The sequence below is a fragment of the Dissoconium aciculare genome (assembly GCF_010015565.1).
Source record: "Dissoconium aciculare CBS 342.82 unplaced genomic scaffold K489scaffold_20, whole genome shotgun sequence".
NCBI classification, from domain to species: domain Eukaryota; kingdom Fungi; phylum Ascomycota; class Dothideomycetes; order Mycosphaerellales; family Dissoconiaceae; genus Dissoconium; species Dissoconium aciculare.
Window position 1 is genome coordinate 202,624 of NW_022984970.1, and position 26,459 is coordinate 229,082.

The 26,459-nt window shown below is 51.6% G+C and overlaps 10 protein-coding genes across 10 annotated transcripts; 5 read left to right on the top strand and 5 right to left on the bottom strand.

The window, feature by feature from the left end:
* Nucleotides 1-93: 93 nt before the first annotated feature.
* K489DRAFT_374474 (short chain dehydrogenase) lies at nt 94-879 on the top strand (the record flags this gene model as incomplete). Its single annotated transcript, XM_033603530.1, has 1 exon — nt 94-879. One exon carries the CDS (start codon nt 94-96, stop codon nt 877-879), a length of 786 nt encoding a protein of 261 aa, XP_033455336.1.
* A 443-nt stretch (nt 880-1,322) lies between these two features.
* K489DRAFT_413921 (MFS general substrate transporter) lies at nt 1,323-3,002 on the bottom strand (the record flags this gene model as incomplete). Its single annotated transcript, XM_033608104.1, has 6 exons — nt 1,323-1,415; nt 1,481-1,639; nt 1,702-2,050; nt 2,103-2,520; nt 2,580-2,765; nt 2,822-3,002. 6 exons carry the CDS (start codon nt 3,000-3,002, stop codon nt 1,323-1,325), a joined length of 1,386 nt encoding a protein of 461 aa, XP_033455337.1.
* A 54-nt stretch (nt 3,003-3,056) lies between these two features.
* K489DRAFT_385091 (uncharacterized protein) lies at nt 3,057-4,484 on the bottom strand. Its single transcript, XM_033606014.1, has 3 exons — nt 4,056-4,484; nt 3,952-4,006; nt 3,057-3,872 (listed from the first exon to the last, which is right to left on the bottom strand). The coding sequence occupies exons 1-3, from the start codon at nt 4,271-4,273 to the stop codon at nt 3,486-3,488; spliced, it is 660 nt and encodes a 219-aa protein (XP_033455338.1). The 5' UTR covers nt 4,274-4,484; the 3' UTR covers nt 3,057-3,485.
* Nucleotides 4,485-5,393: 909 nt separating this feature from the next.
* Nucleotides 5,394-7,711, top strand: K489DRAFT_391302 (thiolase-like protein; the record flags this gene model as incomplete). The annotated part of the gene is made up of 3 exons (XM_033606682.1): nt 5,394-5,516; nt 5,673-7,603; nt 7,630-7,711. 3 exons carry the CDS (start codon nt 5,394-5,396, stop codon nt 7,709-7,711), a joined length of 2,136 nt encoding a protein of 711 aa, XP_033455339.1.
* Nucleotides 7,712-12,309: 4,598 nt separating this feature from the next.
* On the top strand, nt 12,310-12,777 carry K489DRAFT_129122 (uncharacterized protein). The gene has a single exon (XM_033599030.1). The coding sequence runs from the start codon at nt 12,409-12,411 to the stop codon at nt 12,661-12,663; it is 255 nt and encodes an 84-aa protein (XP_033455340.1). The 5' UTR covers nt 12,310-12,408; the 3' UTR covers nt 12,664-12,777.
* A 115-nt stretch (nt 12,778-12,892) lies between these two features.
* On the bottom strand, nt 12,893-14,526 carry K489DRAFT_327858 (uncharacterized protein; the record flags this gene model as incomplete). The annotated part of the gene is made up of 2 exons (XM_033602020.1): nt 12,893-13,481; nt 13,538-14,526. 2 exons carry the CDS (start codon nt 14,524-14,526, stop codon nt 12,893-12,895), a joined length of 1,578 nt encoding a protein of 525 aa, XP_033455341.1.
* A 600-nt stretch (nt 14,527-15,126) lies between these two features.
* K489DRAFT_435275 (uncharacterized protein) lies at nt 15,127-17,736 on the bottom strand. The gene is made up of 4 exons (XM_033608591.1): nt 17,233-17,736; nt 16,571-17,176; nt 15,724-16,511; nt 15,127-15,671 (listed from the first exon to the last, which is right to left on the bottom strand). Exons 1-4 carry the CDS (start codon nt 17,599-17,601, stop codon nt 15,299-15,301), a joined length of 2,136 nt encoding a protein of 711 aa, XP_033455342.1. The 5' UTR covers nt 17,602-17,736; the 3' UTR covers nt 15,127-15,298.
* A 2,254-nt stretch (nt 17,737-19,990) lies between these two features.
* Nucleotides 19,991-21,105, top strand: K489DRAFT_385096 (uncharacterized protein). Its single transcript, XM_033606015.1, has 2 exons — nt 19,991-20,407; nt 20,484-21,105. Exons 1-2 carry the CDS (start codon nt 20,201-20,203, stop codon nt 21,015-21,017), a joined length of 741 nt encoding a protein of 246 aa, XP_033455343.1. The 5' UTR covers nt 19,991-20,200; the 3' UTR covers nt 21,018-21,105.
* A 53-nt stretch (nt 21,106-21,158) lies between these two features.
* K489DRAFT_129170 (uncharacterized protein) lies at nt 21,159-23,072 on the top strand. The gene is made up of 3 exons (XM_033599031.1): nt 21,159-21,320; nt 21,394-22,081; nt 22,142-23,072. The coding sequence occupies exons 2-3, from the start codon at nt 21,478-21,480 to the stop codon at nt 22,990-22,992; spliced, it is 1,455 nt and encodes a 484-aa protein (XP_033455344.1). The 5' UTR covers nt 21,159-21,320; nt 21,394-21,477; the 3' UTR covers nt 22,993-23,072.
* Nucleotides 23,073-23,151: 79 nt separating this feature from the next.
* On the bottom strand, nt 23,152-23,601 carry K489DRAFT_413929 (uncharacterized protein; the record flags this gene model as incomplete). The annotated part of the gene is made up of 1 exon (XM_033608105.1): nt 23,152-23,601. One exon carries the CDS (start codon nt 23,599-23,601, stop codon nt 23,152-23,154), a length of 450 nt encoding a protein of 149 aa, XP_033455345.1.
* Between the last annotated feature and the right edge of the window lie 2,858 nt (nt 23,602-26,459).

Genomic DNA, 26,459 nt, shown 5'->3' on the forward strand with positions numbered 1-26,459 from the left:
TTTGCCAATAAGCGTTCATCACAATTCCACTACAACAATTTAGAAGACACAAATCTCCCAATCTAGACAAGACGAAACCACTGCTTCACTGCGATGGCCTCCAAATATACCAAGCTACTTTCCCAGGCCCGGGTGTTAGTGCTCGGCGGTTCTTCGGGAATCGGGTTCTCGGTCGCGGAGCACGCTCTGGAGCTCGGCGCCATCGTCACCATCTCCTCCTCGCGAACTTCCAAGCTAGACTCGGCACTCGAGCGTCTGCGAGGTGCAGTGCCTGATGCAGCCCAATCAGTGAACGGTCAAGTCTGCGACCTCTCCGACCCGAACACTACGCGGGAAAACCTGGAGTCGATGCTCCAAACCATCACCAAGACAAAGCCACTTGATCATATTGTTTTCACCGCTGGAGACGGCATCAAGATCCAACCTGTCGGCGATTTCGAGGTCAGCGCACTGCAAAAGCTCGGCAACGTGCGGTTCATCGCCCCTGCGCTGCTCGGCGGGCTGGCCGCCAAATATATGAATGTCGCCCGCACATCTTCCATCACCTTCACGAGCGGCACCGGCGGGCACCGACCGGCGAAGAACTGGACGGCGGTGGCCGGGTACTGCTCCGGCTTGGAGGGACTCGCACGGGGCCTCGCTGTCGAATTGGCACCCATCCGTGTCAACACGGTCAGCCCGGGCGCGGTGCACACGGAGATGTTCAGTGAAATACCTGAGGACCGGCTGGAACGCGTGCTCGCGGGCTTTCGTGACCGGACCTTGACCAAGAGTGTCGGTACTCCGGAGGAGCTGTCCGAAGCGTATATCTACTTCATGCGTTGTTCTTATGCGACAGGGTCGCTTGTGGAGGTGAATGGCGGAACTCTGCTCGCGTGAGCTTTGAGAGATGTTGGTCCCGAGAGTATTCGCGGTCAATTGGTCAGTTACCGAAAAACGGGCTCCATTCGTCTCAGGCACGTTTGTGCTCCGACCTCCCTCTTCCTGCTAGCATGAATGATGAAATCTGCCTCATGGCAAGCCGACCGGGCGATTCGTTTAGGATTTGTGGTACAGTCTCTTATACTCACTTCGTAATTACGAAAGCGACTCATCGAATGCAAGCATGACGTGGTCCTTAGACCTCCGGGCCTGGGAAGGTGTTTGACTGCACAGTATGATTCGAAGTAGCGATGAAGTTGTGGCTACAGTGAGCATGAATGCCATCTCTCGCATCTCTAAGAACATCAAGGCTCATAAAAAATGCTGCACGAAAGTGGCGAAACTATCATTAGCTACCAGAAAAATGCCTTCACGTGCGGCACCAATTCATTTTTCTCATGCTACTTCGACTGCACAGATTCCTGGAAATCGCTAAAAGACAGGCCGAAGGTGGTCATGACCTGAAGCGCAGCAGCGAGACACATGAAGAGAAACTGGGGAAGAACCATGAGCATTTTAAATGTAATACATCAAGGAGTGGAGCTTTGCGAACACTTACCAGAATGTTCTGGTTTAGGGGGGCGGGGAGGTGGTTCGAAAGGCCCCAGGACCACAGAGCGCCCGCCAAGGCCGGTCCTACTGCCCGACTTGCCGACACGACGGCTTGTGCGATAGACACGGTAGCCCCCCTGGCATTCGGTGGTGCAGCCAACGCAAGCTGGATATGATCGTCAGTCATGACAAAGGATTAAAAATGAGATAGCTCTGTGAACCCCCCACCAACACCGCTAGACTGGTGTAGCCAATGACCACGGCCGATATTCGAATGGCAAGGAGTCCGCAGAAAGAACTCCATTGTAGCCAGGACCCTGCTGGTAGCAAAATGGCGAATGGACATGCCAAGTAGACGAACAGGAAGAGTATCGAGGACAATCCCCAAAGCTTTGTGTATGAGAAGCGTGTCGACAATATGGGATATCCAATCAGCTGGACAGCGAACAAGACGGGGCTGGTCAAGAGTAAGGTAGTTGCAACCTGGATAGATGTGTATCCAAGACCAATAGGCGGCAGTGTGGCTGCCACGACCGGGTACATGTCGTCAAATGCTATGACATGGAGTGTAATGGACCTGGGCCTACATCAGCGGACTTGTTTCGCGAAGAGCAAGGCATTCGACTGACAGATAGCAAAGCATCAAGACGACAAGACCTGTCATGTTCTTTGGAGGGTCTTTGGTGGTTTCATCGCGATCTTGAGGAAGAAGTGGAGTCTCTTCGCTCGCAGCGTCTTCTGTCTCTTGCGACCTTCCCTTGATTTCGATGTTTGTCTCAGGCAGAAACAGGACGCTCAGTGCCACAATGGTAATGTTGTACCCAGCTCCTATCAGGCACGGCAGCAGATATGGATAAATTTTGAACATGCCACCCGGTCCATCGAAACGGTACTTTTCCGCTGGTTGGCAGAGGAAGCCTCCAAGGAGTGGCCCGATAAGGGTGCCCAATGCTGTACAGAATCCAAACAGCGCGAATGCGCGACCCTGGTGCAGGTTATGGTTCACAGCCAACTCTCCTATGGCCGTCCGGGAAACACCGGCATTTCCTGTCGACATTCAGAAGATTGCGCATGATTTTAGGGACTGGGATCATCTACTTGCTTACCATTGAACACACCACACAGCACACGCGAGACGATTGCTACCGTAGTGTTCTTCGCCGTGCCGAAAATGACAGTGCACACCGCAGATCCGACAAGCCCGAACAACAGAACCGGTTTGCGACCGATACGGTCACTCAAGATGCCGTAAATCGGCGCTGTAAACACCTGGGCGACGAAGTAGGCGGATGCTTAGGTCGGATCGTCAGTGACGGCGGTCCGGAATGGAAGGAGCGGTGGTCTTTACTGAGAAGTCCACACCAGAAAGCGACACGGTCGTTGTCGACAGCAGGGAAGTCGCGCACCATGAACGCAACGAAGGAGAGAAGCATCGTTGCGGCTAATGGCTCGGCGAGAACGATCAATCCGGTGAAAAACAGAACGCGCCGTACCAGCGGGTTCCACTCGGGATTGTCCTCCATCGCCATGACTTCTTCACGTTTGTCACGCTTTAGAATCGTTGAGCGCTGTTATGGGGAGCTTTTCATTATATCATGTACTTGCATTAAAGATCTCTAATAATGAAGGGGCCACTGACGTCGGTCGATCAAGCAGCATGAACGCCACATAGAAGCTTCTCGTGTACTGTGGCCTGGGCAGTGGAACCTGTGGCACCCTCTTGTCCCTTGTCTATTAATCCATGTCTGTGTTTACCGAGACTGTCCCCCTTCGGAGTCAATCTGACACTAGCGGAGTTGCGGGCATCACTCGAGTTCTATAGAGGACGCGAGGTGCCGTCATAGGATGTCGATCAGAACGATCGCTTCAGCGCTATCTGTGCTCTACATCCTAATACAGTGCACGTCAGGATTCAAACGACTCTGCTGATCCCTCCGATCTGCCTCAAATTCCTTCTGATCGCTTATCTCACCCGTCTTGAAACGCCATCGGTGCCAAACTTGCATTGCTACTTACCCGAGTAACAATGGCTGCTGAAGCGAATCACTCCGCGTGGGAGCTCCACAGATGTCATTCAATTGAAATGGAATCTCGAGCCCTCGCTGTTCCCGCATGCGGCGTAACGTGCGCAGGGCCTTGTAGCATTCATCCACGAATGATTGACGACCGCTCAAAGTACGCACGGTCCCCACCACCACAGGCCCACCTTCGCGGTCGAAGTACGACACGTGGAACTTGCCAGCGTTGTCATTCATCAGCGGAGCTGATCCCAGGACATATTTCTCCACGAATGCGGGCTTTTTGGAATCATTATTGTTGTTCCAGTTGGCCACTCCAACGTGACATCGTCCATTGATGCAGGTTATTGCGGTCGTGGTATGCTCATACCACTCGAAATCCTATTGGCGCCGATCAGTCAATCAGGAGCCCAACACCTGAAGAATCTTCGCGCACTGCGAAGACGCCACCATGTCATACCTCATTGTCGGGCGCAACATGCGAGTAATCGGCATCGGCCGCGGCAGGCAGCCACCTGGTACCGTTCAGCTGAGACTCTTTCAATGCAACCTCGTCATGCGCACCACCCAAACGTGAGGTACCCCTTCACTCCATAGTAGCAGTAGAACCTCGCAGCCGTCGCGGTGTGATTTCTCGCTTGATGTCCCTCGTAGTCGGGGTAAATGAGAATTGACGTTCCGTGGAACAGAGATGGTTCAGTCCACTCGTCCGCCGCGACGTATGGCCATAACCGCAATAGCAGACAAAGAGTCAATATTCGGGCAATGGAGGATCTGTACATGCTGGTCGGATCGGCGTCGGGGTAAATTGCTGTATAGTGGAGGAGAAAGGGCGACGTGCGCTTGGAATCAACTCATCTCGCTCCGATGGTAGCATGGTCTTTTATCTGTCCCCCGCAAGGACGTGTAAGAGCTATCGGCGCGCATCTTTCACAGCCGTGTCGTTTGACGCAAGAGGTCCTGGCATCCGTGTGAATTGCGGCAACTCCGGCGAGCCTCCACAGTACTGACGAGTACATGTATGTGCTGTACATTGTTTCCCGAGATGAGTCGTTGGAATTCCGTCGGGTCGGCCCGCTCGAACGCCAGCTCCGACCCCAACTCCGTGACTCCGCTCCCAGTTTGCCGCACATACGCGCCGCCCCGCTAGGGCGATGATCGCATCTGCACCCTGCCACCACGCACGCGTCTGCCTTTTCAAGAACCCCATTACGCGACTTGGCTCTCGCGAATCATCACGTCACTCGAAGATTTGCAAGTTTCGCTCACATCTACCTCGTGATATCACCGTACACTCACTCGAGGCGAGGCTAGCGGCATCCTTCTGCAAACATGACGATGACTTTAAGTGAACAACCCCTCCGCCTCCCGTCAGGTCTGCAAGCGAGCGGCGACGGAGGTAAGGCGGAGACCATTGTCCAGCTCAACAAGACCGCATGGGCATATGCACAGGGTCGCCGTACCTTGGAGTTCCCATTCAACCCGCACGTGGCTGCATCACGTCTCTTCTGGGAGGTCTACGGTCTTCATGCGGAGATGTTACTTGTGCTCACTTGAGACATGCGGAGACGCCTCCGTTCAGGCTGGAGGATGGACAAATTTCTGAAATGGCCAGCTGCGATCATTGATGTCACAAGCGCCCATCCTTTAAGAAAAGCCAGGTAAGTGAACTGCTCGTGAGTGACCGGTAATTGATATATACAGTCCCGTGGATAGTGCTAGCAGTCAATCATCCTCATTCGCCCTCACGTGTAGTAATAACAAGGTGAATAACAAAGCGGATCAACGCCGGACCCTTCGTCTTAATCTTGCCAGGAGCCCTCCCGAAATCGCTTCGTCTATATCTAAGCATTGGTGGGCATATACGGTAACACGCCAAAGCTTGTCTTTCGAAAAACTCAAATGGCTCCCTCGGAGGATCCTATTGCCATCATTGGCACTTCATGCCGAGTTGCTGGGGCAAACAATCCGGCTGAGCTTTGGAGCTCCCTACTGAAGGGAGAGGACCTACAATCCAGTACCGACGTGCGTTTCTCTGGTTATTATGACCGGGACCAAGGGAAGAACAAGGGCATGACGAACGTGCAACACGCTTATCTCATGAAAAACAGCCTGGAGGCCTTCGACAATGGCGTCTTTGGCATCGCTCCAGTTGAAGCTGCAGCTATCGATCCCCAACAGCGGATGCTTTTGGAAGTTTGCTGGGAGGCGTTCGAGAGCGCAGGCATCGCTCTGGAGAAACTTCGTGGTTCCGACACCGCTGTCTATGCGGGTCTCTTTGTCAATGACTATGGTACCAGCCTGCTGCGAGACATAGATGCAACGCCCAAATATCATTCAACCGGGACCGCAAATTCAATCGCAGCCAACCGTGTCAGCTACTTTTTTGACCTTCGCGGTCCCTCCATGGTCATCGATACCGCCTGCTCATCGACTATCACTGCTCTGCACATGGCCTCAAACGCCCTGAGAGCCGGTGACGCGCAACAGGCCGTCGTCTGCGGAGCGAATATCATACTCAATCCCGACATGTTCGTCACGATGAGCGAGTTGGGATTTCTCAGCCCTCGCGGGCGGTGTCACTCATTCGATGCCTCTGGCGACGGCTATGCGCGTGGCGAAGGCGTCATGGCCATTGTTCTGAAGCCCTTGAGCCAGGCAATCGCTGACAATGATCCCATACGCGCGATCATCCGCGGCTCTAGACTCAATCAAGATGGCCGGACGAACGGCATCACGCTGCCTTCGGGCGAAGCACAGGAAGATAACATCCGGAAGTTGTACTCGAGTATCGGCGTAGATCCGAGCGAGGTCGACTACCTTGAAGCACACGGAACAGGTACCAAGGTGGGCGATCCGATCGAGCTAGGCGCAATTGAACGCGTGTTCACAACAGTACCGCGCCGCGAAAAGCTTATCGTGGGTTCGATCAAGTGCCACGTTGGCCATCTCGAAGCGTGTGCTGCCCTCATTGGCATTATCAAGACGATTGAATGTCTGAATCGAGGAGCCATCCCGGCCCAGCTGCATATCAAGGAGCTAAACCCCAAGATCAATTTCAAGGACCTTCACATTCCCCAAGAGCTCCTGCAGTGGCCGCAAAAGAATCAGATTCCGCGCTTGGCAGGCGTCAATTCCTTTGGTTTCGGTGGTGCTAACGGCCATGTTGTGCTAGAGCAGTACATTCGCCCACAAACCACAGCTCCTCTGAACGCTTCCCGGCCACATTTAGTCAGGCTCTCCGCCGAGACGGACTCAGCCCTTGCGCAGAGCCGTGCCGATCTTGCTGCATATCTAGTCGATCAAAAGAGCCCCCTCGGCGACGTCTCGTATATGTCTCTGCTGCGCCGATCGCTTCTGCAAAAGTCGCAATATTTTGTAGCTTCAACGCTCGAGGATCTCGTCCTTCAACTACAGGCCGGTCCTGGCGAAGCTGCGCCGCCAGTCATCTCGTCTTCTGGGGGAGATGGTCCCCGAAGCTTCGCCTTTGTATTCACTGGACAGGGTGCCCAATGGGCGCAGATGGGTAGTATGCTAGTGGATGTCTGTCCGGCCTTCACGGAGACAATCGATCAATGCGATGCGATTCTCGCATCATTGCCCGAAGCGCCGTCGTGGAGTATCCGTGACGAGCTCGTCCTCCCTCCGAGCCATTCCCACATCACGAGTTCTCGCTACTCTCAGCCTCTCTGCACAGCGCTTCAGTTGGGTCTGCTGGCATTCTGTCGAAGCATTGGCTTGCAACCCAAAGCGACCGTCGGACATTCGTCAGGCGAGATTGCCGCAGCTCACGCTGCGGGTATCCTGTCGCTGCGAGATGCAATCATTATCGCTTACTATCGTGGTGTTTTCATGAGCGCCGCTTCAGCCAACAAGCCTGGTGCGATGGCGGCCATCACTATGACCGCTGTTGAGTGCACTGAAATGCTCAAAACATACAACGGCCGAGTCGACTTGGCATGTATCAATTCCCCGTCGAGTTGCACCATTTCCGGCGACGCGGAGTGCATCGACGAAATAGTCGCACGCTTCAAGGAAGAGGGCATATTCTGCCGCAAGCTTCGTGTGGATACCGCTTTCCACTCGCATCATATGCTGCCACTATCCATTCCGTACCGAGAGGCACTCGACAATGCAGCTGTCGCTCCCGCCACGCCCGCACCGGAAAACGCTGTAGTCATGTACTCATCCGTTTATGGACGCGCCATCGACCCGACTGAAGTGACCTCGGATTACTGGGCACGAAACATGACCCAAACCGTGCGATTCCGCGAGGCGATCGGTACCTTGGCTCAGAACGAAGCCGGAATTAATGCTATTCTCGAGGTAGGACCACATCCCGCACTCAAGGGTCCTGCGCTAGAGAGTATCTCGGAGACGGTTGGGGGTGCGAGTGCGCCGGCATACTTCGGTACATTGAATCGTGGCACAGATGACATTGTGACGCTTTTCTCTTTGGTTGGCTCCATGATTTCCGCGCGAATCCCTCTCACGCTGGAGAAGTGCAGGACCCTAGGCGTGTCAAAAACGACCAATCAGGTGCTCATGGACTATCCCCTTTATCCCTGGGATCACGACACCATTCATTGGGCTGAAAGTCGGGTGTCGCGCGCTCACCGCTTCCGGCAGCACTGCCGTGATATGCTTCTAGGAGCGCGCGTGTCTCATGATACACCGCTGTCCATGTGCTGGCGAAACATCCTCCGCGCCAAAGAAGTGGATTGGCTCAATCAGCGTCGTGCCCAAGGTGAAAGCATCCTCGTACCATCCCTGCTTTGCCAAATGGTCATTCGCGCTGCTCGTCAGTTGGAGAGCGATTGCAGTATCGTAGCACCGACCGTCAAACTGACGAGTCTCCAATTCCACACGGCAGACATCAAAGACTTTGACGGTGATGCCGACATCGAAACCCAATTATTAGTAGCGCCTTTATCCTCGATGGATCACTACTCTTTCCGTCTGTTGGTCAACAACATGGCTGCGGCCACCCAATGGGCCGTCGCCTTTGAAGGCTTGTTTTCGTTATTGTCGACCAACAGCTCACATTCGAACGGTGACACTCCTTTACCTCAACCGACTGAGAGTCTTTTGGATGGAAGCTGGGAAGACCGCCTAGATTGTCCTGACGCCGTTGTTTTGCATTCAGCTGGACCAGACCACATTGTCGGGCAGATCAAGAGCAATTTTGACTTTCACTCATACGAATCCGAGAGCCTCCAGGTCTTCGACTGGATCTTCTCTCTAACTTATCTCCAGCCCGGCATAGCGTCCGCCGGCGCTGAATATACTCTTGCCACCGTAGATGAGATTATGATCGCTCCGACCAACCTTGACGGAGCGGTTGAATTCGAAAATCGAGTTGTGACGCTTGCTTCTGGAAGAGCACTAACGTCACTAACGGTCATCGCTTCAGGCATACCTACCATGTCTATCACAGGTGCGACATCAATAGTTGCCCACGACGGTCAAACAGAGTTGCCCTACCACTCGTTATTCCTAGCCCCGGTATGGCTTCCAGATATTTCCGCAATGCAACCCCACGACGATGCGCAAATGGATATGCAGCAGCTCATCGCTCAAGTCACGCACAAGTGGCCCTCGTGTGACATTGCCATTGCGACCAAGCGCTTGGAACTCCAATCTCTGATCTTGAGCAAGCTTCCGGGTATCCAGTCCCACCAACGCCCCAGGTTTCGCTCCGTGAGTACGGCATGCGCTCAACACATGTTCGCAAGCGAACGAGTGAAACATGATGAAACGCTTTCTAGCAGGACATATACCTTGCTTTTCGTTGACTCAAACGATCTCGATACGAGTTATACTCAAAAGCTCGTCGAAGACGGGCTGATTTGTGTCTTAGGCGATGCTGGTGCCCAAGAAATCGCATTAGATGACACGTTGGATCGTCTGTGCTCGCTCTCCGTCGATGCATCTACCCCAGTCTGGCTGCTGCGACGCAAGCCGTCCGAGAACAGCGGCACGCCGGAGACCCCTCAGCCCTTGCTGGTCGCGGCCGACAGGGAAAGTGTAAACATCTCCGACGTGATTGCGCTCAAGGAAGCCGCCGAGAAGCATGTTGTGGGCGAATCTGTAGACCTCGTCGTGTTCGATAGCAGCAAGCAGTCGATTCTCTGTACTATGGACGCCACCTCCTGGATCAACAGTCTTCAAATCTTGTTAGCTGACGCGAAACAATTGCTATGGATTGCGATCGACGACGGAGACTACCCCTATTGGGGTGCAGCGAGCGCCTTTGTGCGGTGTGTCATGGCAGAGCAGCCGTCGTTGAAGGCTGCGACCGTGATGTTGAAGGGACCCATCACGGAAGACTCTTTCCGTTCCGTGATTGTTCCTCTGCTAGTGAACAAGCGAACTAACGTCCGAGAGACCGAACTGCGCCTCCAAAATGGTCAGCTCCAGGTGTTGCGGTACCTGCCAGACGACACGCTGAATGCACTGACTGGAGATGGTCCCACATGTCGTGAACACCTACCCCTGAATAGTCGCAATCACCGAGTGAGCCACGCAAAACCAGGCCAAATGATCATTCGACCTATCAGACACGTGCCACTGCCAGATGCAAGCCGCAGCGACCTACTGGAGATTCAAGTTCACTCCTCTGTACTCGACATGGTCGACTTGCGCGAGACGTTCACCCAAGGAGTTGTGACCACCGATCCAGGTCATTTCTTCTTCGGCACTGCCGTCGCCAATGGGCAGCAGTATATCGGATTTCATCACGGCTGCCACAGCCGCCGAGCTTTGGTTTCACGCGAGCATGTCTACGAAGTCCCATCATCCGTCAATCCGAAACAGCTACTGTTCTCGTTTGCCGGGAATGCCATGAGCTACGCGGCAATGATGTTCGCCTCACGGGCTCGCTCCGATGATACCGTCCGGGCTAAGTCCGAGCGGGATCGGCCGCGAGACCGCACCCGAAAGGTCTAGCGTAGTTACCAGGCCTCTCGTTGCCTAGCCCGGCCCTTTAATCGTGACCCTGCGCGTCTCCTCCATACAAACATATCGTCCTCATTCTTCTCCCGTCATCTATTTTCACCAACATGGCTGACCTGTCTGAGGACGACTGCCTCGCAGTCTAACGGTATCCATTAAGCCTTGAAAGCGCGCGCAATTCCCTCAAAGCATTCGTGGAAGAGAAGGTTGCGTACAATACGTTCGAAAACTTATGCGCCGGAAAACACTGGGCGCTCAAGACACAATGCAACATGATGTAGTTTCTTGGCCGTTTCGTTTCATATTTAGCGCTGGCCTTTCCGTACTACACTGGAGCTCGCCTTCCGCACTGGTGCTGTCAGACAGTAAGGCCGGGCCAAAAGATGGACTCCCGTGAGACAGCACGATCAAATGCGCGCCTCCGGTCCAATGAGTGATTTGAACTGGCATAGACGGTTTAAGAGGCTCTGCGTGTCCGCTCCCCCAGTCGTAACCTTAATTTACACCTTGTGATTGTGGCGATTGTCTTGAGAACTTATTGCTTCTTGTTTGTGAACTCAACTTCGGGGTTCTTGTTCACAAGTGGCGCTCTATCAAATCCATTGCGCTTTGACGGTCAGCTATACTATATGACGCTCTCTAGGACGAACCAGATCTGAACTCAGATCTCGAATGCGCGTAAGCGGCTGACCAACTCCGTACACAGAGTTCCATGTTCATCATTGTTGCCGTTCTTGAGCTATCATTGCATCGGCAATGGCATTGGCCTCGGCGACATCCTCGACATCATATGCTATGAAGATGTTATTTAGGCGATCTCATTGAGCCAAAGTCACTGGTAGACTCACGATCCAAACCATACGACCTGGCGAAATTATGCATGCCGCCCCAGACAGCAAAGATCTTAGAGCGTGTTTCTTGCGTATTGCAGATTCTGTGAGTAGAAGAGTCGCGCAAATGCTGTTGGAGCGAGGCTTGGCTACCGAAAGGCTGATTGCATTCGTGGCATTCAACAGGTGCGACGTGGCCCGGGGAGTCAAGCTTGTGCTGGCGAAGCTCCGACTTCGTCAAGAAAGCGCGAGGGCAATCGTCGCAACGGACCGAGTTCCTATGCGACGGACTATCTCGCTTATGCTGCCGGTATGATTGTCTGGTGTCGAAGATCTGACCGCAGAGCGCACAAGCAGAAGGCATAATGATATGCTTGACGAAAACAAGCAGTAAACTTCGTGCGTCTTGGTCAAAAGCCTGAAATGACGAGTGAAGGCAAGGGTAGGGGCATACATATGTCACGCTCTCATGCAGCTTTTCTCTACATGACCACTTACGCATCGAAGGCGCTGCTGCCTCGAGCTATGGATGTGCTGTGACCCCTCTCCGTGGACCAGGCGGAACAAAGCGATACTTCCGGATCTCTTAGTAATAGTTTTTGAATTCAAATTTTTACGCAGCTCCTCTTTCGAGTTGAGGCGATCATGATAGCTCGAATCCATGGGTTATCATAACCATGTCCGTAATCCTTGTCTCAAGGATCGGTGAGCACCGTTGCCAATGAGGAACAAGCATACATCCACAATAAACACATACACACGATGTGCTCTCTCATTGATCGGCCTCCGATGCTTTCAAATGTGCGAGGTATAAAAGTCGGGATCGGACTAAAATATGGCCTTCTTTTCTCACTCGACCTGTTACTAGCCCGATTACGCATATCACTCATTCCACAATGGCAACACCACAAGTTTTCGAAACCAGAAATCTCATAGGCCTCCAGCCCCCTAAGCATCTTCAGCTCCTCGATGTTATAGACAAGTTGAGAGCTCAGGGCCTAAACAAGCATGTTGATCTCCCACAGCTGATTGTGTGCAACGGGTCTGTTACTAATCCACGCAGCCTCGACGGAGATGTCGTGCTAAAACACTCCACGGCATTTTAGCGTAGTCTGAGCCGCAGCTTGGTTACCATGATTAGTCTTTACCTCCGGTGGAAAATGGGCCCCGCCTGCATATGTGAAATCGTGCATATTCACAGAACGATACGCACGGGATTGGTCGCGCATCATTGTCCTCGATCTGTTTGCATGTGCGTAAGCTGCACCGTACTCAATACCGTCACAATGTGGATCAAGGGCTTGGCAAGATTTTGTGACTTCGGGCTTGACATCAGAGACTTGACTGCCGTACTTCACCTGCAGAAAGACGTGTCCGTGAGTGATTAGGCACCGTCCACCGTCGGCTACTGTGCAGACGAAAGAGTCCATGCCGGCCGTTGCATTCCTGTTCCTCTTTCCAACCATCGCCGGTACGTGTGCAGGTAGATGGTCGGTCAGGTGGATCTACGTGGCGATGGCTGCAGCGCCTACCCGCACGCGTGGCTTTCAAATGAGGACTGGCAATCAACCCGTGTAGCGAAACCTATGCCCAGCGTACGGCGAGCAGAGACAGTAATCATGTGCCCCTGGTTGGGCTTCCTCCGACAGAGCTTACCGCGCGTTTCCTCCTCGATCGTTTCTGAACAAAGATGCCTGGAGCCCTACTCTGCGGCGCCTGTCCAGAGCTCTCTTCGCTCCATACTAGCTCTCCCTCCTGTGGTCTGATTCTCTGATGGCGTAGGCCCCACCAAAAATTATCACAGGCTAACAAGAACAACACCCGAGCGTTCTGTAGCTCTGCCTTCCTTTTATCACCCTTCTTTGGAACAACAACCCTCCGCGGTTGACGGCACCTTCGGAACCCGAAATCGTTGTCTCTGGTCAGGAGTGATTGGCTCTCGAGAAGCTCACCAACTTCAGCCCAGGTCGCTTCATGGTCGATCGTCTCCATAATATCCTCGAAGTCGCAGATATTGTCTAAGATCAGGGCATGGTTTTGGTAATCGATCACATCGAGCTCTTCATTACTTTCCAAACGGCCTTCCAGGGTGAGGCGCATGACTCTGATTGATCGATGATATAACGAGGGTATCAGAACAAAATCGCCCCCAAACAGGGTGTCGCAAGGTGTCACGACTGCGTGGGGAGTTCCTGGACATTGTATACTATACTGCGTCAGCTATATTACTAGATTTTTAGGTTTACTGGAGAAAGTACTTACAGCGTGTCACCAACCTCGATAGCTTGAGCGGTGAATTCGGAGAAGCTGGACTCTCGCGCGCTGCCGTTATAGTAATGACGCATCAAATTCGCTCCCCAGTCTCCGCGAGGCGTGAACCAGAACTTCTTGCCTTCAAGACAAGTCAGTACAGTGCAATACCCAGCCTTGTCCGTATGCCATCCAGATACGGAGGGTCGCGATAGGAGCATGAAACCAGTGGACTCTGACGGGGTCCCGTTCGACCGGCTGAAACCGCCCTTATGCATTCGCTGTTTGATTTGTCTAATAAGGTCGATCCTCTTGATCGCATCTGGCACAAACGAATGGCCGGACCGGTTAACGAGGTCAAGGAAATTGGTCCCCAAGTCATCCTGCGTTATATCGCCTTCTTTCAGAAACAGCCGGCGCATCTGCGGTACATCAGCACGACCGGTAGCCGTCTCACCGGTCACATTTCGTCTTCCCGGCTGGTAGGCAGATCCAACACCATCCTGATAGAGGGACTCGATTTGGTCTTTGATGGACCAAGCGTGAGTTGAGCCAACTGAAGATGATTGGGGAGCGAAGAGTAAGGTGAAAGGACGCTGTAGCGCAATCTTCAACTGATCGACGTGATCCACTTTATATATGTCGAATGCCGGTGGCTCAAGTAGTAGACTATGAAGATGTTGTACTTGCTCAAGCGTTCCTAGCATCCGCAACTTGCTGATCACTGCACTCAGAATATCAGTCGTGGTAGGTAGAGTTGCCTTTTGCTGGAGGTCCTGGATAAGTTCCTGATCATCATGCAGAATCCCAGTATGCTCCCAGTCCGCAGCATCAAAATTGTATTCGATACTTGTCCCCGTCTGGGCTGACGATGCTAGGAGTTTGTTAACCTGGCGAGATCTCTTTGACCTTTCGGCTGTGCTTAAATTCTCTTTTCGAAGGACTCGATATTGGAGAAGCTTGTCTGTTGGCGTCAAGCGCCCGCTAAGCGTAAGAGACATGGTGAAAGTACATGCGCGGCCGTAATAACACTAGACAAAGCGTAGGGAAAATGAGCGTAAGTGCTTTTGTAGACGCGGTAGCGACAAGACGTGGACCTCACAATCGCGCAACGTGTGGCACTCGATGCAACGTGTGGCACCGTGCGCAACGTGTGGCACCCGGCGTCATGTGTAGTACTTGGCGCAGTATGCTTTCTAGGTCGCTGTCTTTCCACAATGGCTTGAACAGCTGCTTCGTACAAAAGCTCACCGATAATACATTCCTTCGAGATACTTTACACATTTTCTACGTCCTGGAGAAGCAGAAGAAGGTGTATACATCGTATAGTACGATGACGGCAAGCCGCGCCCGATTGGGGCGGTCCTGCGAATCGTTGCGTCGACTCCTGGCGTCGCGAGCCACCCCGTGTATCAAGCCAGTGTTGAGAAGTTTTCTCAATAATATCCTACAACACCGTGTATGGGATTATCTTGTTCATTCGTGTCCACTGCGGCGAACCTGTTCGTTTAGTAGTCCTCAGGCCGCAAGGGCTTGCCTTCGGACATGTCTGCTGCAACTAGTTCTTAATATGCAAGAGCACTGACTAGCGCGCGTATGTTGAGGTCTTCAGATATGTATTCCGCGGGTCAAATTAATTCTAAATATGACATGATTTGTCGTAATTTCTCTATGGGGCACGCTGAACGGCCAAGGAAGTCTGTTTGCACTTTGTTGAAAAGATCCACAGATTGCTTCGCGAACATCGACAACGATAACAGACATAATTTTTGCTCAATTCGAAAGGATGTTGATGATCTTCTCCAAGTTGATGATATCCTTGTTGATTTGCTCCCGTTGTCTTTTCACCCGCTCCTCCTCGCCGGCAATCTCCTGAAGCTCTTTATCTGACATCTGACTCACGAGATTGGGTGAGAAGACCGTAAGAGGAGTATTCGGACCATTGACCAAGAAGTAATCTGTTGCCTGTTTGCAAATGTTATCGACAAAGCGTTTGCGGGCAACATGATAGTAGGCACTGAGGATGTCGCCGATGTCCTGAACGATGTATTGGCGGTTGCTGATCGGTGGGCTGTGCAGGTCCCTGCCGTATTGCTGGTGTTTGATGTTTAGCTCCGAAAGCAAGTCCGACATTCGCGTATGCCGGCTGACATGATGTTAGGTCCCAAGTGTGGTCATACAGGAATCAAGATACTCACTTCGATTGTAAATTTTCATTGAAGTATTGGTTGTGTGTTAGTGGTTGGCCATTGAGCTCCACTGCTAGAATGAAGTTGACTTGCTCTTTAGCGCGGTCGTATCTTTCTCTAATCCTCGCTTCGATGTGATTGTAGAGGTTGTTCTGAAGGCGGTCGTCCTTGCAAATGGTCTCCAATGCTGTCTGAATGAACTTGTGAATGATGACGATGATGTCACTCGTATATCCTCGGCAAAGGCAAGGCCAATTTTGAGTTTGCTCTCGCATTGCGGATGACAATATTGCAGGATCAAAGGTGCCAATCTCAAACCCCCGATTGTTCAAGTAGAGGTCCTGCAACCATGCGTTCTCTTTCGCTGTCTCTCGTTTTGGGAGTTCGCTTTGAGGGTCCAGGATATCTTCGATTTCCAAAATGTTTTCTTCCTGTCTAGTCAATATGGATATCGTATCATTCGAATCACTAACAGTCTCGTCTGAATCTACGTCCTCGTGCTCACTCTCATTCTCGGTGGACGACCGCAAGTGATGAGCATGACCCCAGCGAGCCATGGTCCTCGCGAAGTTCTCCATACGTGCCACGATCACTGGCGCTATCTTCAAGTTCGGGTTCGCGGAGAACACTTCGCTGTTTCCAGTCCTGGCAGAAAGGGCGTTGCGTACTAATCCCTGGAAATCGGTAGACAGGTCGATCAAAAAGGCTGCCTGGGCTGGACGCGTATTTCTCTCTGGCCCGAGCTTTTTCAACGCTTGGTGTTCAATAGCAAGCATCTCTTTCACGTCTCGTTTGACCTACAAGACGATGTCAGCAAAGGATAATAGAATCTAGTTCCGACGGCGTTTCAACCCACGTGAGAAAACGTTCTCTTTACAAGACTACCGAGGACTTCGCGCAGCTTTACTACAAGCGCATGCGCGCCCCAATCATCGGATTTGAGGATATTCCAAGGGGAATTGTTCGTGAAGAACTCCACTTCGAGTGCGCGCTTGTCAAGAGTTTTGTCCATCAGCACCTTTTGCCCAGCATTGCGGACAACATGCCACCCTAGCTTCAATGGTCGCGACCGCCCTCGAAGCAGGTCGATCACACGATCCTCGGCGCCCGGATCGACCAGATCAGGCTTGGTCAGTACTCCTAGCGTCCGGTCGCCGTCCGGATCGACTCGCTGCGCCATTTGTAGAATTTCCTGGGTAGCCACATCGCAATTGGCAGGGATCACGGCCAACATCACGGATCGAGGGCTTTTCATATAAGATTCAACCATCGATCGAACAAATACCATATCATTCATGGTCGATTTCCCGGGTTCGGGGTCTCTGAAAATGCCGGGTATATCGATCACGCTGTAGTGATCCTGGTCGGGCCCTGAGATTTCTATCTGAAGTATGTCGTTGGAGAACCTAGTAGCCTCCGATGAGGAGTCGTCGTCGGGCGTAATCCCGATCTTGCTGTTGACCTGCACGTCGGTCAGCATGCTGGTTCGGAAAAGATTGTACCGAACATGAAACCAACATCCTTCATAACGTCCTCGAGATTGAGGTCATCCCAGCTATGTAGATCCCACTTGTTAATTGACTTGATGAAAGTCTGATGCTTATCCGATGACCCCGGGTCTGCGATGACACGGATACTGACGGTCATCTCAGAAGACCGCCGGAAGATCAATTTGGTAGGATAACGTGTGCAAAGACTTGAGTCTCTAGGAAGATCCTTGCCAATGAGGCTGGATAACACGCTACTCTTTCCCGCGGACTGATCACCGATGACCACAATTTGTGGTATGTCAACATATTGACTTGCTCCACATGCAAAAAGCTGATCGATACGTTGCAACAAATGAGCATTTCCGATTCCAGCTTGTCCGCTCTTCTCAACAATCATGGTTATAAACGCTGACCCACGTTAGTGACCTGTGGTGATGCTGATAACCAGATTCTCGGTTTAATTTAGAAGAATATATCTGGCAAAAAAGAGACCATGTAGTGAAGTCACGATGAAAGGATCGGAGCTGCGATGCTGGGAATGGAAACCAAGATTGGGCGCTGAAGGTTTATATGTCTTATCAATTCAATGGAAGCGTCGGATCCTGGACTGCAGTGTATGGTACTGGTGCAGGAAGCAGACATTAGGACGCTCAACCGCATGGCTTGCGTCCAGAAAGAATGCACCGCTCGGCTTACTCGCACATTCAGCCGAAGCGCAGTTGCCAGCAACGAATATCGTACATGCTATTGGCACGACCAGAGTGAAAGCAACCTGATCAGGATGGCCACGGCCAATAACACGCAACAGTTCAAAGCTGGCATGGCCACAGCCAGAGTGGAATACACATCCTGTTACCGTTGGTATGTACATGATGTTGAGCCCGGGGTATGTGGACGAATACTTTGACAGTCTGTGCTAGTGTCAGCATGCTATTGGTAGTTTGCTTCGAAGCTTGACAGCCGAGCTGTGCGCCACCTCGCGCTAAAGTGCCTGGAAGTTTAGCAGAACCTTAATAAGTCGTGATAAGCGTTGATCCTTGCAATCCTGCCCGATGCCACTGATGATAAGCGGGGAAAAGGCAAACTTAGCACCTGAATGCAGTTCTCTAGTACAAACTCGAATCAATGTCGATCGGATCGTTCACCTTTTTGACAGCGGCCTCATCCTGGTGGCCTCCGACCCAATTTCTTTCATTCAACGCCTTGTGATTCATTCTCATATCCACCCTCGTATCAACTCAACAGTGAAAATGAACGGTCGGTCCGAGACTTTCGAGGCAATACGGGTACGTTCCACTGCGCAGAGTCGTAAGCCCCTAGAGACGATGTCCTGCTAATACTCTTGCAAAGCAACGGGCATGGGAGATGTTGTCTGAAGCTTCATCTTTGGAACAAGAATTTCCAGGGCTGCTCGACGGACACCCAAAGAAGATCGTATCTAACGACTGCGATCAGCAAGAAAAACTTCCCATAACACCATGCATCAGCCAGCCCACTACTGAGGACATTGGCTTCCTCCATAACAACGAGGTTGAGTGGCAGAATGCTGCTGCGTTTTGGGATCGCGAAACTCCGTTCATGTCAACTCGGTGGGACTTGCCCAATCCCCAGATTCAAGCCATGGACTTCTACCAGCGTTTGGGAAATCGTGAGGACCTGTAGGCCCGAATCGCGAAGAGACTCCTGTGCCTGGTGTTTCGAAAATTACGAGGTTTTTATCCAAAAACTTCGGCGATCTACGAATTGCAGTGGAAAAAGCTATACGAGCGTATGGATACGTACGGTAGCAGATACGAAAATCTCGCGCAGAATCTTGGAGGGGGTATCGCCTTAGTCTTGGGCACGGAGCCACAGGAACGGTAGTAAGTACACCAATGAGATAATATGATGGTGGAAATTGACCTTGACCTTGCAACTCTCCAGTTGGGTAAAGGTTTTGCCTAAAAGCGGACCCAAATTCGACGACGTTATGATCACCATGCGTCGGGGTCCGACCGGCCAACTCGCGAAGCAATATGAAAAACTTTGTTCGCATCTTGTGGATTGGTACGTGGCCCACTTACTCCAACCAATGCACCAAGATGTAGCGTTGTCCCAGCGGGTGGGTTTTGGAAGCTCGATGTCCTCAACTGGAACTCCATTGAAATCATCCGAGCCAGTTCCTCATTTGTACTCTAATCCCGATGATTTTCGATTGCCTTTCACTGAGGTATCACCAGGTTCCATCGACGAGGAATGGTGAAATAGGGAGCGATGGATATTTCCAACTTTATAGGTCATGAACGAATTTGGTCTACGCGCGCCTCACCTACAACAGTACTAAATAGAAAACGACATGCAGCAGCCAGGCGGTGAGGCAAAGTTATTCTCTCATGACATTTCCATGCACGGAGAATCGTGACCAAGTCCGCATGGCGGCTGATTTACAGTACTATGCAGTATTGTCTGCGATTGTTGCAACTTTGGAAGTAGAGATGACTACGAACATCATTCCATTGTGTACCATTTTAGGCAAATGGTGCATTTTTCAACGATTCATCCTCTTCTAAAATTTAATAGCTCAATGATCTGCACTCTCAAAGGTTGGTCAGTTTACTGGTGACTTCGTAGCACCCTGCGCACGCTTGTCCAGTGATTTTAGACCAGAATCATTGCAACTTGCAAGTGGAGCTCCAAGGTGGCCAGTGCATACAGGATGAGCCATAGTACAGATACCGATATCCTGGGCCACGGCCTTCCCTGAAGTATCTTTCGTGTGCTGGCAAAACCTATATCGCGCGCTGGCATGCACGTCTGAGTCAATCCTGCAGCCTCGCCCTGCAGCTGTCGCCGAGTTGTCCCGCAAGCAATAGCCTACGCAGCACAGCTCCCTTGCGACGCCCCGTTTAATGACTGCTCCATCGCCGCCCAGGCGACTGCGTAAAACCTGGCCTTTGTTTTGATCATGAACTTGAAGGTTGAACCGCAAAAGCTTTCATTCAAGAAATCAAGCAATCATGGCTTCGCTCCTTCACATACCGCGCGAGTGGGCCGACGACGAGAGCGAAGATGAATTTTTCTCTGAATCAGACGTGGAACAATTCTCTGACCTTGACGACGATCAGGCTGATAAGTACTACTTTATCAGTAAAAGCCATCTCCGCTCAGTCCAGACAATGAAGATCGCGCTTTCATCGGCTGATTTAACATTTATGGAAATGGATGTGAGTTGAGCTTTGGCTGTAATGTGCGCCATTGTCGGTCCGAGTACCGTGATTGCTGAAAATCATCATTATCCAGGCGGCGCTCGACCAGGCATTGATGGGTTACAATTACAGTCGTGTTTTCGGTATCTTACACGAACACTTCGAATCGGTCGCAGCTATGCAGCTCCGCGCTCGTACCCGCGACGATTATCAGGCATTTCACTGTGCAGCAGGGTCCATCTTGCGGGGGAACAAGCCAACTCAGTTGGCATTGCTTGATCGGCTGTGCCGTGACTCAGAAGTTAACCTCACGAATCCCGAAGTAGCATCCCTCCTGCAGGCGATGATCGACGAGCAACGTGAGCAGAATAATCTCTCGCATTACCTCGAAGCCAAAGAGCAATTCAATAAAGATCTGATCGCGCGCGGCATGAATGATATTGTGGAGTCGGCGAAGTCGACGATTGATGGCGGCCCACTGGGCAAGAAATGTCGGACGATGTTGAAATACCAGAATCACGCCTTTGAGGGTTTAGGAACTACTTTTGAGGAGTCCGAGATGGCAGCAGCCAAGAGCCTCTGCGAGCATGTGGAAGAAGCTGCACGATTCCTTGGTAGAATTCGATAGTCGTTTCTATTTTCTAAACATGTGCATATTGAAGTTTCTTCAGGATTCCATTAAAGAAGTGAGAAGATGTGGTACATGAAAACAGGTGTCTTCTGTTATCATAAGCTTGGAGGTGGGGAGTATGGCTACCAAGATTGGCAGCCTCGTATACCTACCTACATATGTTCGATGGATCTCAAATGATTCAAAGACCTCATGATTACAAATGTTCTTCGATGCGGCCTTTACTCCACAAGCAGATGAGATTAATATGAAATAGCACATCAGACAGATATCTGTTCATCTACTTCGTAAATACGCATGGTACTATCAGATCTACGATGACGGCAAATCTGAGAGATGCGGACATAAAACAACGACTAACCAGGAGACAAAGAGCTACCCGCAACCCACGAAGCCCAACAAGCAGACATGCAAGTGCTCATGCAAGTTGTCCACCCCTGCACGCTGGGACAGCTAGATGACAAAGTGGTTGTGCTGTATAGTTTTCAATAAATATATACGGACTTGGTATAGGTTTCTCAACTACACGACTCTCCCGACTGGCTTGCTTTACAAATACATAAAGGCACCATTCGTTATCATAATGGAACACGTTCTCAAGAAGTTCTATTCGAGTCTTCTGCTCGTCGCGGTGCTTTGTCGACCAGAACGGGTACAAACCGTGGATTCGAACAGGGACACCGGTTGGCGGCGATTTCTTGACGACTTGTGTTGGTTCTGCGATACTAAAAGGGCTGGCAAGACGGTCGTGACAATCGCGGTGGAGCAAACTGACGACAATGAGCTGATTTTCTGGGTGGCAAGCAACGAGTGCAAGCAAACAAAGTCCTCTGTCATGGCGAAGCAAGCGGCCCGGCATCTCAAATGGCTTCTCGCCCAAATGCAAACGCAAGGAATTAGTGCTGCCTCTCAGGCTGATCTCGAGCGACTCGAGGGGGAAATCTTAAACGAAGCCGTTTATATCAGTTATGGGAAGTTCAGAAATTACGTATATCAATTGACTAAGCTCATGGAGGGCCTTCAACGTGACGACCTTATCAATACGGACGAGGAGGAGCGCAGTACGTATAAATTCCCAACAGAAAGACAACGACCGACCAAGGAGCTCACTTACAACGCAGTAAATGACTTCGCCCAACATCTGCTGAGTCTGCATGCAATGCCGGCAGCACTTTCTACTCAGGCGTACGGATTCCGTCGAGCGGACCTTTACCAAAGCCTAAAGGCTCTTGGGGTCACACAATCCGCAACCGCGAGGGAGTGGTCTCTGGTCCGCCACTACATCGGCCGACTGGCCTCCTGGGCCAAGTCGGCCAGATTCATCGCCCGCGTGGCCAACTGCGCCGAGTTTCGGCCCTTCCTTCGCAAAGCAACCGTGCAGCCACTGGCCTCGTTGCAGGCCGTCCGCGCGAACCCCATCAACGCTGAAGCTGGATATCCCGAGATCCTGGAAACCGCGCTACCACACCTATCATCAGTGCAGCTGAGCGAACGCTTTCTCGCCAGCATCGGCCCCGTCGATGGGACTCCAGCCAATTATGCCCAGAACAGACTGAATATCTGCAACGCCAAAGCCTTCCAGCCAAGGATTCACGCGGAGGTCCCGATGCTGAAGCACTTCCAGCAGCAGGGACGCCGCCGGTTTGCTTTCGACCATCGCTACATCGCGTGTAGCAAGCCGCCGTGCTTCTGCTGCGACCTGTACCGCGAGGTCTGCCACGCGGACATCGCCTTCCGGCCGCGGCATGGGAACGCCTGGGTCGCGTGGTCGCTGCCTTGCGAGCTGGGGGGCCGGCTGACCGATGGAGCGCATGATCTCAACCTGATGGTCCGTGAAATGCAGAGGCGCATTTTGCTGTCCTTTTTCGCGAATCCGCGGAGCGGCCGGACGCTGAGGCTCGACTCGAACACGGACATCGATACCACGCTGCCGAGGACCTCATCGTTACGGAGGTTCTTTGGGGATAGTTGAGACGCCGTCGACTAAGCGATGATGATGAAACGAACAGGAAGAATTTTACGAACAGATTTTGCTGGCTGTATGATTACACTACCACATTCTAGCGGTCAGTGGTCGGTATTCCTCATGTCCTTCGATATGCAGTCCTGTGCATTCTCCATGTACCCTTGCTCAATCGGTACTGCTCTGAACCACATTCGAAGTTTCATTCGTGGCATTGTGATCAACAATCCTGGTTCTCGACCTGCGCTTTGAGGTTGATTTCGCGTCTTGGAGTGCCCGCTCATCTCTTGCTTTTTCCAGATCCTCATAGCTCATCACTCTCGCTGTCCCGATGACTTTGGATCTCGTTGAGCGTCGTACACGAGCTTCGCCGTTCGTCCTTTGCAGGAACTCATTGCGTCGCTCGAGCAGTACGTGCTCAGCGAATGAAGTCTCAACAGCTTTTGATAATTTTTGGAAATGCTTTTGCAAGCGGCGTTGAGAGCTGCCGTCCAGACCCTGTGCATCGTGTCGGATCACGTCGTGCAAGGCCAGGATGCCTGCTAGACCCACAGGGGTCACGGGTGTCACAGGTACCATCGGAGTAGATGGGACGCTGGGTGCCGACTGCGTTTGCATATTGACACCATGCTACAGCGACCCCCAGAAAGTGAGTAAATTTTCGTAAATTTGACCCTTAACCTAGATAACTACACTAACTTCAGATGATAATAACTCAACAACTACAAGTCTAAATAACTCGCTTATATAAAAGAATATAATCTATTTAACGTGTTCTTTTACGTCGTAAAATCTGGTAATTCTAGTACTTCGTATACCAACCCTGTACTATAATAACTACGGAAATCCTATCCGGTATAGATGCTAGATATAGCTCTCGAAAATGTATAATTTCATCCTATACTAGGGGTAACTAATACTTAAGTAACTCGATCTGTTGAGTCTTTGTAACCCCCGGTAATAATAGCTCTAGACAGAGTTTATATAGACGTTCTTTTAGATATAGCTATAGGTGTTTAATATAGTTCAAATCTAGACTATAGGGGGGCTAGCTAACGTGGACTCTAACGCTATTTTTAGATAACTACGCTATAGTCTAACTAGATATATAGATTAAAGCGTTATCTTATTAAAATATAAGGTCCTCTAGATACTCTAGGAGCTTAAGGAAGGGTAGAAGGCCTTCTTTGAGTATTACTATATATTCTTTACTAGTATAGTGTTACGATCCTGGAGCGGACCGGAGCAGACAGCCACGCAAGAGCACTGATCCAAGTCACGTGTCGCCAACCTTAGGGTCACACACCCTACAGAACCACGATGCAAGCAAGGGTTAGGAGAACCCTAAGGAGCAGAGCCTTGGAGCAGCTGCCTGAGCTAGAGCGTTGATCCAGGAGCAGGACTTTGGAGCAGACGCCAGAGCCAGAGCACCGCTCCAGATCAGAGCACTAGAGTCGCTAGCGACTCCAAGTCACTGATCCACACATTTCCTTTGTACCTAACTTACATATATAGGTAGGACGAATGGACCTTATGTCTGTTCGTGTTGAACTCATGTTACCAACTTAACCATTGGAATCAAAGCCCCTTTCAGATATCCTGTTGCACCACTCATTCTCAAGAAGCCCCTCGAGTAAACCGCCCTTTGGCAGTTGACCCGTAACACTTTCAACACCCTCGAATATGAGTACCGCGACCGGATCCTCCAAGGGCAAACAGCCAAGCCAGCCCAAGACCCCACCTCCACCGATGCCAGGCACCATGGACATCGACTCTGACGACAGTGACGACGAGGTCACCAAGAAACAAGTCAAGATCTTGATGCGTCAGCAAGTCGAAGACCAGCGCCAACGTCACCAGGAACAGCAACAGCTTCTCAACCTGATCCAGGAGTTGGAAGGACGACTCAGTGCCAGAGGCAACAACCAGGCTACAGGAACAGACCCCAACCCACGTACGGGACACGCCAAGGTTCCTAAGCCTGATCTGTTCTACAGAGACCGTAGCAAGTTCGACAACTGGACACTCCAAGTGGAGCTGTACCTTCGCTTCAATCCCCAGAACAACGAGGATGCAGCCTTGCTGGCCGCAATGCACCTCAGGGGCAGAGCGGAACAATGGGTCAAGAAGTTCCTTAAGCTTAAACTCGAAGGCAGAGAGCAGACCGGGATCCTAGACAATTGGCCCAACTTCAAGCATGCCTGTGGACAAATCTTTGGGAATACGACCGAGGCAATCGACGCCGCGCGCTACATCCAGCAACTCAAGCAGACAGGGTTCGTTCGGGACTATGCAGCAAGGTTCCAGGAACTCGCTGTAGTGCTTGACTGGGGCGACGCTGCGCTCGCCGAGATGTTCCGCAAGGGACTCAAGAGCGAAGTCAAAGATGAACTCATGCGATGGGGACCAAGGATCGATGAGCTGGGACCGCTTGTCGAGTCCGCTTGCACCATTGGAGACCGACTCTACGAGAGATCCATCGAACGCAAGTATGAAAACAAGGCAGGAGCTATCCCGATGTATCGCAATACACCAAACATCGGACGCTTCAGAATGCGACCCCGCGACCCCGACGCGATGGAAATCGACAACCTCCAGAAGAAACCAATGACCAACGGAAAGAAAATAACCTGTTACGCTTGTGGAAAGATCGGGCACATCTCCAAGGACTGCCGATCGAAGAACAAGGTAAACAGAGGAACAATCAACAATTCTGAGAGAAACGTCACGTGCTACTCATGCGGCAAACCTGGACACTACTCGAAGGAATGTCCCAACAAGAGTCACCGACAAATGAACAGCACCGAGAAACACGAAAACGACCCTCAAGGAAAACAAGCTGGGCACGAAAGCCTTAGCTGGACCGGCTGCTATGACGACTCCTGTGTGATTCACTTCATGGACAAGAGCGGAGCCGGATGGTTTCCCCGGAAACCCAAGAACAAGAGGAAGGTCAGCATCCGTGACCATCCTGAGGTCCCAATAAGGAACGGACCACCGAAACGATACCAGAGCCCAGCGCCTGGATACGTAAAGATATACGAAGAAGTCGAGAAGAAAGAAGCATGCGCCACGGGACATGAGCAGAACGGAGTCTTTCAATCACTCGTTCATGTGAACCACAGCCCCGCTATGGCCCTGATCGATACAGGAGCCAGCGCAAGCTTCATCTCAGCCGACTTGGTGCAGAGACTTGGGATCGCTACCCAACGGAAGAAGCACGCATACCAATTGACCGCCATTGACGGCGCGGAATTACCTACGGTTACCTACGAGACGGTGCCAGTAAAGTTGCATATTGACCAGCTGCAGCAGGAAACCCGATTCGATGTCTTAAACAACACAAGGCATGAAATCGTACTCGGATTTCCATGGTTGATAATGAACAAGCCAAGTGTGAATTGGCAGAAGAGAAAACTTGAATTCAAGAATGACAAACCCGCGGTGACGGAAGATCGGTGCAGGACACAGGCACT